The 11,949-nt window shown below is 37.7% G+C and overlaps 1 protein-coding gene across 11 annotated transcripts in view; it reads left to right on the forward strand.

The window, feature by feature from the left end:
• The window catches only part of Ppm1b (protein phosphatase, Mg2+/Mn2+ dependent 1B), a 58,649-nt gene extending 46,980 nt beyond the window's left edge, over positions 1-11,669 (forward strand). For 4 of the 11 annotated variants that reach the window (XM_076558916.1, XM_076558914.1, XM_076558915.1 and 1 more), the window contains exons 6-7: positions 10,725-10,772; positions 11,381-11,669. In XM_076558916.1, the coding sequence (XP_076415031.1) occupies positions 10,725-10,772 (48 nt within the window). In that variant the 3' untranslated portion in view covers positions 11,381-11,669. Of the gene's footprint in view, positions 1-970; positions 2,008-2,824; positions 4,565-10,724; positions 10,773-11,380 lie in introns of those variants that run through there. The other 7 variants (XM_076558913.1, XM_076558911.1, XM_042267285.2 and 4 more) reach the window with 3 other exon arrangements.
• Positions 11,670-11,949: the final 280 nt, after the last annotated feature.

Raw genomic sequence — 11,949 nt, forward strand, 5'->3', positions numbered from 1 at the left:
GTAGCCCAGCCTATTTTCTGAATTTGCACGACTGTTTTCTCGTGGTTCCACTAGCTTATTTTTCCATCCCTGTTTTCTGGTACATAGGGAGCCAGCGCTATTAGGTTCCTATTGCACATTTGGAAAGAATGCATGATATGACTCACTCATGATGGTATACATAAAGGGGGCATGTGTGTAAGGCTCTCATGATGGTGCACATGAGGGGGGATGTGTCTCATGATGGTGCACATGAGGGTGTGTATGTGTGTGTGTGTGTGTGTGTGTGTGATGGAGCACACGAGGGGCATGTGTGTGGCTGTCGAGTTCACGTGATCAGCTTTACTCATCAGCACAGATAATGAGATCCTCTCTGCTAAGAAGCTTAAGTAGACATAATTTAAAAAACCCATTGGAATTTCAGTGTTTAGTGTTTAAAATCATGTATTTTATCTAGAGGTGGCTTTATTAAAATACTGTATTTTAAGATGAAAATAAAAAAATTATTTTCAAAAGTTGTTAAATCTCTGAAAGAATCCAGTTTAGATTTTGTAGTGTTCCATTGTGTCTTCTCCTACTCACCACTTAGCAGAAATGAAGAGACTAACATTCTGATGGCTGCTCTTCTGTCCTGTGCCTCACTTTAAAATGCTGTTTTCCCTTTGAACTAAATCACTGTAGCCAGCTTTTTTAAAAAGTAAGTTATTTTAGGAAATGTTTGTGTAGGAATTCTAAAAGCAAAGTCCTTTTCAGATTAATCTTCAAATGGTAATTGGAATAAGACATAAACTAGTTCATGGTAATTGGCTAAAAATAACTTGATGTTAAAGTTTTTATTAGTCTGCACAGGTAAGAACTGATACTTAATGAAAATGTTCGTTTAACTATGTTGCTTATGGTAGAAAAAATAGTGCTTTGTGTGATGTGTTATGAAATACATGTGATATCCTAGTTTGTCTACTGACACTGGGGTCTTAAATCTTAAAACAAGGCCTCCGATGAAGCAGAGGAAAGTGGATCACAGGGGAAATTGGTGGAAGCTCTCAGGCAAATGAGAATTAATCATAGGGGAAACTACCGACAACTTCTGGAGGAGATGCTGACTAGTTACAGGCTAGCTAAAGTAGAGGGAGAAGAAAGCCCGGCTGACCCAGCTGCTGCAGCTACTTCTTCGAACAGTGATGCTGGCCACCCAGTGCCAATGCAGGAGAGACCCACTGAATCAGAAAGTGGTCTTGCTGAATTAGACAGCCATAATGAAGATGCAGGGACAAAGATGAGTGGTGAAAAAATATGACCTGTTGTGGGTAATATTTTTGTGATCTTGATTTGACAGTTTTTACTTAGGAAGTATAATGTGTGCATTTATATAACCATTTTGTTATTTGAAACTTGGAAAACTAGTTTTCTTATATTCCTATAGCCTTGTTTTTTTAAAGGCCTTTGCATACACCTTTATGATAGTTTAAAATTGACTATTTATAGTATTTTGAATTTAATGAAGTTATATGTCATTTTACATTGTATGCCAGAAATTAGGTTGCCGTTATTAAAGTCAGTAGTTAATTCTTAATAGCTAGGATTAGAGATAACTGATTGGAAAGACAATTGTACATTGTGAAAAACCTTGTTACTGTAGAATTACACTGCTTATTTTATATATTCATACATGCATAATTAGCTTTGGAATACATTTGTGTTTAGTTACTATTTTAGTTCAAGGAACGGCTGCTGCTGGCCTATAACTTCTTTCAGAGTTGATAATCTGTGTGTTGTTCAATTTGTTTATATTTACATCTCTGTAGTTTGATTTTCTTAGAAGTTGTTGAGATACTGGATATGTGGTATTTTTCCTTTCTCTGTATTCTTTATGAAACATTTTAAAAAGAACTATGTATTACTCATATAGTTTTCATTTGTATATTCTGTATAGCTTATTATACATATAAAAATGTATGTCAACCAAGTGTTTAGAATGAAATTATCAGTGTTTGAGTCCAAATAAAGCATGTGATGTGGAATAATCTATGCATGTTGTACTTTTTTTAGTTTTTCTTTATTTAACAATCAAGTTCGGGATACTGGAAAACTCATTTAAGTTCATTTATAACTATTAAATTCGGCACACTTTGGCTTAGCTGTTTTTTTATAAACAAAAGAGAAAAACATTTTAATTAAAAAAAATATGTGTCTTGCTTACTCAAGAGTAACTCAGTTCTGCTGCTTTCTTTACCGCTCCTCTTTAAATAGTTTGGCACGTGTAGCTGTTTAAGAAACTTGTCATCCCATGAGCATTTCAAAGGTTGCAACATTTACCAGTTTGATTATAAGTATTCATTGGGCATTAATTAACATAAGAATCCTAAGCTGTCTTAAACATAGATTTGAATTTTACCTTGGTTAAAATAGATATTTTAAATAAAGGGTGCTATAAGTACTCAATGTTTTAAACAATTTTTTTTCGGCTATATATTAACTTATTTTATATTCTACATTCTGTGTTTAAAGTTACTTAATGTACCATAATTTAAACGTTTGGAATCTTCAGATGTTGTAGCTGATAGTTTGACACATTTTTTTTTTCCAAGCCAGAATATTTTTTTAAAGTGTTTTGAGAAAGGAAGGCCATCAGGTAGAGAGGGAGGGGGGAAATCCAACTGTTGTCTATATTAGATACACATGTATGCACACATCATACATTACACACACCTCTCTGTTCAAATGACCTTTTCAAACAAAGAAAGGAAGGTAATTTGTTCACCTAATTTGTTTTCTTTTGAAAGTCAATCCACCCTGAGTGGTACAGGTACATAATAACAATATTCTTCCTTTTCTCTTCTTGTAGGGCGCTGGAGATCTAGAAGACTCATGATAGCCTTATAAACCTTCTAAAATACTTTTCTGAAAATTGGGGGAAAAACTTTTAATCACATTTTCTTCAATACAAGGGGAAATATTCTTGTGGATTCCCACTGTTTTGTGATATGAGCAGAAAACCATTAGCATTTCCCATCATTGGTTCACACCTGTATTTCCCGGTAATCGCCTCTCGTAGCATTGCCTGGACTCTACAGTATTTTTACCAACCTCAGGCATCTGCCTACAACTGTATGAATTTTTGGCCCTAGAAAAAAATGGAATTATTTACCACAAACCAACAAATGTGCCTGAGGTGCATGGGAATATAGTTAGCGATACTCTGAAGATACATTATGGGTTTTTTTTTTAAAACAAGCAAAACAAAACACAACATATAAGCATGTAAGAGTAAAGAATTGTAAGAAAAGTTCCAGTTTTTCAGTTCACCAAGTTGGAAGCATTTTGTAGTTCTGTGGCTTGGAATTTCATTTGAGCAATTTACTATAGGATATGTATTTATTATTAATTGTTATTTAAATTTTTCCAATTTCCTTGTATTACCAAACTGGGTTCTCCAATAATGTTCACTTTGTAATGTTGCCTTGCTTCAAGATACAGTGTTTGGCAATAATATAAACCCTTACAATTTTATGCATGTGTCTATTACATCCTTCAACTCTTACTAGAAGATCTTTTGAAACCAAATGAATTAATTTATGGCTATTTATAATTTGCTTTGTCATCTGCTTCGAATTCTTTTAATTGATGAGATTTGCCTTTATAATGTAAATTGTGATTTTTTTTTTGTTTTATATGTGGGTTTCTATAGTTTTAATTTTTCAGCTTTTAAGATACAAGTTTTATGTAATTTGGTATAATTTTTAACTGTATGTTATTTTAAAAGCTCAGAATATCACATTGAAATACTATAAATACATTTAAAAGTATCTATTTTAGATCTAAGGAAATCTACAGAGATATTTTCATGGGTTCAGTAACCTTTCCTTTTATAACATTGGGCACGGTACAGAGTGGCTGTCACATAAGGTACTTAAATTAATTAGTTATATTTTTACAATAACGTTGAATTCTTGGGATTTTTTCCTTAGTTTTGCATGTATGAAATTCAATGCTGAACGTGAAGAGTAAAATATTTATGAAAAGAAGTTGCTGGAGTTGGGAGAAGTACTGAATGTATCCATTTGTACATGGTTTCCATGTTGTGGATGCTTTGTAAACATTTTCCTCTTTGTTTTAATTATGTTTCAGCAGGTTGTAGTTGCCCTTGTGTGTAGTTAAAAGTGAGTCATCATCTGGTCCTGTGTGAAATGGAATTCATGTTATTTCTGTATTGTTTTCCTGAAGCTGTTTCTGGGAGCCACACATTTGAATACAGACAGCTTTCCTGGTCACTTGATGTACTGTGCACCTGAGTTTTGCTCTAAAAGGAATTACTGCCACAATATATTTTATTTATTCTTTAGATTTTAGCCTTGTAAGTTAAAGTGCTTTACATGATGGTGTTAAAAACTACTTGTCCCTTTACTGGGGCTTGGGGGTTTGTTAAAAGATGGGGAATGAAGAATGCAAAATGGTTTATTGTTTACCTGACCACTCTGATCGACCCTGTACTGATAGTATTTTCCAGTATGGTATTGTGATGTTTCATACGATGCAGTGAACGTAACCAACTTGTTACCTAAATAAAGACTTGATTTCAAAACAATGTGACATACTACTCCTTGGTGTGATTTTCAAAATAAAAGTGCAACTTTGGTTGTGGTTTTTAATATGTATCATTGGCATATTTGTGAAAATATTCATATGAACGTAGATGAATGACATCGGCCAGACCAGGCAGGGCAGTACTAGTTAACTTCTGTGCTCCAAACCACCTGTTAATGCTACTTGAGGAAAACAACTCTTGAGAGGTTAGTGGTCCTCGTGGTAGAAATACTGTGAATGTATAACCCAGTGAGGGGAATCCATGTTTAATGTTTACCTTGTGAACTTTGTAGTCCAGTTGTTTGCAAAATTGGACCCATTTGTAATCTTAAATTTTAAATGTCAGAAAAAACTTTTTGCTTTATGGATTCTATTGGGTTTTTTTTTGGATTGGAATTTTAAGCAGACATTTTTGTATGTAACTGTAAAGCCCCATGTTAGTAGAAATAACATTGGTTTATGAAAAATAAGTGTAAACAAAGAAAGTGACATAAATGTGGTACCAGTTTTCACTTTTCAGCATCAGACTAGGTTCTTCCCTCTGCCTTTTGATGCCTTTTTCTTTTGTGCGCAGTCTGACACATTGTGGTGCTTGTTGAAATCCGGCCTTATGCAGATACCTAGCTAGGACAGAGATTGTGAAGTTCGAAGCCTTCCTTTGAGAAGACTCTGTGTGCTGTTAATGTGAAGTCCTTCGAGTCTGTCTTCCATTTTGGTCAGATTTCTACCTGTGCATGTTTGCCATTTTGGAAAATGCTAGTTCACTGATTGAATGCTGATATTTGTGTTATGCAATAGTTAAATTTTATTTCCTAATCTAATTGATTTTTAAAAATAACATTTTAAGTATTGAGAAGCTATGGAGCTGATGGTGTTGGAAAGAGTTTTCAGAATTTTAATTTTCTTTTGAAAGGTGAAGTTTTATCATTGGCAACAAATCCTGTCAGTTGTTTTCCTAGAGTGACATGCTTGATTCCTTTATTGTGGAGGAAACGTCTCCTGAATAATCATAGCCTGTCAGTCACTCTTTGACATTCACAGTGCTGTTTTCATGAAAAGTGGCTAGTTCAGTGTACAGCTCAGATACTAGTCCCTGAGCACCAGTACTAACCGTTCATCACAAGGGGTTCTTAAAAAGATGTGCACTGAAGGGTGGAAATTACTTCCTTTTGAGGGGGTCTTGATAAATATAGCCTAGGGTGGCCTCAAATTTAGGATCCCCTAAGTTTGCTAGAGGCAGCTAAACAATGTTCAGTGAAAATTACATTGTGATTTATACACAAGCTGAAGAATCCCTGGTGTGCATTGTATGTAAAAGGTGGTCAGATGTGGTGATCATTAGGACCATCTAAGTAATTTTATTTCATTGTTTCTGGTCCGCCCCCCCCCCCCAAAAAAAAAACTCTGGGAGTATTTATTTGAGGCCAAAAGAAAAGACTAGGTAAGTGGTTTGGTTTGGTTTGGTTTGTATTTATTTGCTTTTGTTCTGCTGGGAATTGAACCCTTTGTCTTCAGTGTAACAGGAAAGAGTTGTGCTGCTTAGTTGCAGTCTGTCTTTGTTCCCCCCCTCCTTTTTGGGTGATTTATGTCTATGTGATCTAGATGTAAAGCTTAAACTCTCGTTAATATGTGCCCACTTGTTCTCAACTCCAGAGTGCTTCTGTTTTCTCATGTTTGGGTCTCGCTACATAGCCCTGGCTGCCCTCAGACTCAGAGGTCCACCTTTTTCTGTCTCTTGAAAGGTGACTTAAAGGTGAATAAAGACATTAACTTTGAGAAGACGGAAATTAGGAAGCCGGTTGTCGTAAGTAGTTGAGGCAGATGAAACTAAATGGTTCCTCTTATGAGAAAGGACTCTTGGAAAAAGCCCTTGCCTGAGTTGTGAGTGGTGGTGGCCACCTCTGTCTGGGGATCCATGGAAGCCGGGGAAAGAAAAGTGTTCTTTGGTTGGTTGGTTTTTCTAGACAGGGTTTCTCTGGGTAGCCCTGGCTGTCTTGGAACTCACTCTGTAGACTTCAAACTCAGAGAGATCCACCTGCCTCTGACTCCTGAGTGCTGGGATTAAAGAAGTGACCACCACTGCCCGGCAAAAGTGGGGTTCTTAAAAGATCATCATTACTGTCACTGCTTGGCTTGGCAGCACTCAGAACTCATGTTCAAGAGTCAGGCAAAAGGATCACAAGTTTGAAGCCAGCTGGAGCTATATAGTTGAGAACCTGTCTCAAACACAAAACCATCTCCCCTTCCCCACAGATTCACCCACCATGTTTCGTTTTGGGTGTATTATGGAGAGGAAATTGTGATTCCTACCTTCAAGTTTAAACCTAACCTGTTAACATTTCTTCTACATCCCCTCTTCAAGAAAGAGTTGTTAAGTAGTAATAAAAACAGGCAGAGTATTCAGTTTTGTGACTGTACCATTCAAGTATTGGTTATTTGCAACATGTCAAAATGTACTACGGCAGGGATCTTGCACACTGCTCTAGACTGGTGCTTCTGGAGTAAGGTAGCTGGGTCATGGAGCATTATATCTCTGAGTTGGTGCTGCCAAGCATATTTATGCTAAAGCTGCACGGGTAGTACCAGTCCCAAGTGTCTCCATCCCACCCCGTCCTCATCAGTACTCCACATTTCTACCTTGGGTTTTGTCAGTGAGGCCGGCAGTTCTCCAGTACCTCTCACGAACCAGAGTTCTCATTACATGTGAAAATGTCTAATGGCTGCCTGAGTTTCTTCTCTGAATTCAGTTCTCACATCCTTGGTACCATGTTCTTTGGAGTCGGTCTCTTTCCCATTTGTCTTTTTAACATAGTTTCTGGTCTTTGTTCTGTGAGCTCAAACTCTCCCTGTCTTTGTAATTTTCATCTCCTGTTGGTACATAGAGCCTCTTATTTAATTTTCCTTGATGGTTTCTATGAAATCCCATATTATTATTTTTTTTTTTGCTTGGGTTTTTGTTGTTGAGACATACTTGACTGTGGTGTCCAGGCTGGCCTCAGGCTCATGGCCCTTCTTCCTCAGCCTCCTGAGTGCCGGCGTACATGTTGTCCAGCTCTTGAGTTTTTCTGTTTTGTTTTTCCTTTTGCTGTGTTTTAACATGCAAGCTCTTAGGGATACCATCTGTGATGAGAGTAGGAGGGTAGGCAGCAGTCCTTCTGAAGTCAGCAGACTACTCACTGTTGACAAGGTTATTTATTCACCACTGCTTCGATCTTCCCATGTTTCCCCCACTCACTGCATTCAGTCAGTCTCAGATGCCACAAGGAGAAAGTGAGGGGCCCTCTTGGAGCTATAGAGGAAACCTTAACAGCAGACAGGAAGAGGCCCTCTTCCTGCAGTTTGAAGTGTTTTCTTTCTGCGTGTGCATCTCTAGATTTTTTAACCCATGGTTTTCACATCACATAGCTGTGTGTCGACACCATGCCTCTTGTCAAGTACTGGGGACACAACCATGCATGGTCCATTCCTACCACCTAGACCTTGTTGCCTTTTGTCTAAACTCACACAATTAACAATTCCTGGTGGGCATGTATTGTCTTCATTTTACTTGAATTTAGTTCTCTTTAGTAAAAATGGAATTAATTTATATTCTCTCTTAATAGGTCCATTTTGGAATTCAAAATTTGGTACCTTCTCATGATAATTACTTTATCTATTTCTGTTGTATATTGTAGTGGGTAGCCATTGGCGGGTGAGAGAGATTTGTCCTGACTGTGGGCCAGCCAGGAAAACTCTAGCTACAGTATATATGTTATTTGTGTGTCTATGTGTGTAGGCATGCATGCCACAAAGTACACATGGAAATCTGGACAACGTGGGACTGAATTACCTCCTTTTACCATGCGGGTCCCAGGGATCACACTCATGTCGGTCTTGACGGCGGGCTTCTTCACCTGCTGACCATCGTGCCAGCCCCCCTGTTGTGTTTTTCAATTTCCTCTGCCTCATGGATCCCTTTATCTGCTATGATGGAGGCCCAGTAATCATGCCATGCCAGGCTGTGTTGCAACCTGGGGCAAAAGGAAAATTCAATCGTAATCGTTATTCAAAGTTGGGATATTTATATGGTTTTGTATTTTGACCTTTTTTTTAAAATTACTTATTGTTTATACAGTGTTCTGTCTGCATGTATGCCGGCATGCCAGAGGAGGGCATCTGATCCTATTATAGATGGTTGTGAGCCACCATGTGGGTTCTGGGAATTGAACTCAGGATCTTTGGAAGATCCAGTGCTCTTAACCTCTGAGCCATCTCTCTAGCCCGTGTTTTGACCTTTTATTTTTATATTTTAAAAGCTATCCCATTTAAAATACTGAATTCCCACTCCATAATTATCTTCAGGTCAAGTGTTCCCATCCTAATCCCAACTGATACATGTCAGTTCTTTGAAATGACTGTCTCTCCTAATTTAAGGCAGATATTACCAAGAAAGAAGGACCCCGTGAGGGAAATGTGCTGTTAAACGGTGTTGTTTTTGAAGCTTAAATTGATTGCAAGCTGTTTTCTTCTATAATGTCTATTCTGAGGCCTCCTCTGTCATAGCATCTTAACTGTTATTGGCAAAGCCATCATAGCTTAGTGGCGCCGCGCCCACTTGGTCAGACTTGTTACTAGTTTAGTTCTTGACTGAGTGCTGTGTACTGCTGGACTACCTTTGTTTGAAATTATTTCCAGAAGAGCATTCTGACTTAGCAGATAGTGAAAGTCTTAGACACTACTTAGAGTAGTGTGTAACGAGTATTAGTAAAGCTTTGTTCCGCAGCTGGATTGTCATTTCTCTTGAGGACATACAGCACAAGAGTGCATGCAGTCTTAGTGCTGATGTGTGTTGTGTGCAGCCTGTGGGTGTGGCGTGTGGACTAAGTACAAAAGCAGTATGTGTGTACTTGAGAAGACTGGCTGCTTTTGTAGAGAGCGGGACTTGCTGTAGATCTTCAAGCCGTGCATGGCTCAGCCTCCAGTGTTTTGGGATTGCAGGCATATGCCAGCTGGCCCAGCTAGAAGAATGATTACTCCTTGAGAGGCATTGGGGAAAGTGAGGTTTGAATTTTTCCCTTAAAGAAAAAGACATCAGAACATACCTGTGAAATTTGTGTAGCAGTTATAAAGTGAGTGAATGTTGCTTTCTGTAATTTTTTTTTCAACCTCATTTTTATTAAAGTCCAAGTTGCTGTCCCATGGTTTTATACTCCAGGGACAGTATATTCAATTCAGATGTTGTCAGATGTCTGTTTTATAGTCAAGTACCAATAAATCCTTAGGAAGTTCATCAATAGGAGTTGTATTTGGTGCTAAGTTCCTATAGGGTAGAGATTCCCCATTCATTTAAAGTTACTCTAATTCTCTAGCCATGGACTGGGTGTAAATGAAAACAAAATATATAAACAAAGTCAACTAAATGGTTCTGAATTATCTTCCAATGATGGTATCAATTTATAGACCTGTAGTATACAAGAATGATCTTTTTTTTTTTCCTTTTCCTACTTTCTCATCTTGCACATTTCCAGTTTGAAAGGTGAATATCGTATGGTATTTTTCTGGTTTAATTCCCAATTCTATTATATAGCATGTGAACTTTTAGTCTTCGTATTTAAGTATATCTTTTATTAAAGTTTGCTCGTATATAATGTCATCTTTCTTTACCTTTAGCAAATTAACCATTAGTTTTACATATTCATGAATTATTTGCTCCACCTCACTGTACTGCTGTTTATGGCTTGTTGTTTCTCAGTGCAGGATATGGAGGGGCCGGACTAAGAGCAAAGGTTACCTGTCCATTCAGGAATAACTGAATTCCTAAAATAAGCATAGTGTCTTCTCAGCAGCCCCTAAATCTGCGATCATGATGTCGTTTTTCTCCTACTGGGATAGTTTTCCCTCAAGCAGAGTAAGGGTTTTCAGCTGTGATGGGAGATGCACTATAGAGGGCTGAGATGCTCAGGGCTGAACAGTACTGTAGAGTTCTTACAGATCAGAACACCTTTACCCTTGAGGTACCAGTTTTAACTCAAAATTTGGTGAGGTTTTTTTTTGGGGGGGGGTCACTCTAAAGTTTTTGAAGTAGTTTACATAAACTGCAAAGATCTTGCATGTTAAATCTGATGAACTTTACAGAGTCATGTACATTCAAAAGTTTTAGAATATTATCATTTTCTCAACAGTTTTACCAACCTTCAATTGCATACACTGACAATGTTTTCATATTATGAGTAAGTAAATGCAATTTTTCCTTTATGACTTTGTTCTTTTTAGTAGATACAGGTACAGACATTTAATACAACTGGAACTTAAGGATCAAAATCTAATACAGCATCTTCCCATAACTCTCCCATTACCCCATGGTTCCAGCTGTTGCATTTGGTTGTATTTTATGGACATCCCATGTCACTACTCTAGCAGTATCATGTCATCTTGAATGTCAGCTTTAATATATACTTGATTATCTCTGCCCCTCATTCTACTTTTACAAAAACAAAAGTTGAATGTGTTTACTCCTCAGGATGAGCTTTGGATAATGTGGGCAATATTTCCCTGTTGGCTGTGTTTTTAAATGCATAGATTAAATTGCTGGCGGGTGATATTTTGAGTGGGGATTAGGTCCATTTCAGGAAGATGCTACGTCTTTCTAATTACAGAAGTGTTTATCACGCCCCCACTACAGTTTCAATTTCCTTAATATGGGCTGCTTTTTAAAGTTTATTTCTTATTTCATATTCCTTAGTGCTGTTATGAATGAACTATCTCTTTACCCCCAAAATAGGGCTTAGCCATTAGTCACCTAAAAGCAAATGGTCTCAATGTCTATCATTTCCACCAGATGGCAGTCTTGGGCACGTCCTTTTGTAAAACCAGCTGAGAACTCTGTGACAAAGCAGTGGCTGATCGACCTACCAAGAGCCCAGAAGTACAAAGAAGAACAAAAAGTTTTGTTTTGTTTTTGTAAACTTGAAAGAAAAAGTGAGTCCAGCAGTACATCGTTACAGTATCTATTCTGCCAAGAGCTTTAATCTTCTGGCCCATCAGAGAGGGTGGAGAAGAGCTTCCACCTCGACTTTTAAAACCTTGCTTTTCCATGTTCATGCAATAAACATTTTGGCTTCTTGGTAGCACTTGTGGTTTTATTCCAAGGATTGTTGTGGTTAAAGCTCTAATCTGTCATTCCCATTGCTTCCCTCATCTCCCCACTCCATGTACCATTCAAACCAGGAGTTAGTGGATTTCTGTGTGCTGTGGAAACATCCTGCGGCTAGTTTTTGTCATTCCTAGATCTCTCTTGAAAGGAGATAGTGTTTGTATTTAGTGTTTGTACATGGATACAGATTTTCGCTTCAGACCCTTTTTGGTTTAATACAGGTCACTTCCAAGACCTGTGTTGAGGAATGCAAG

This window comes from Peromyscus maniculatus, chromosome 22 (genome assembly GCF_049852395.1).
Source record: "Peromyscus maniculatus bairdii isolate BWxNUB_F1_BW_parent chromosome 22, HU_Pman_BW_mat_3.1, whole genome shotgun sequence".
Classification (NCBI taxonomy): Eukaryota; Metazoa; Chordata; class Mammalia; order Rodentia; family Cricetidae; genus Peromyscus; species Peromyscus maniculatus.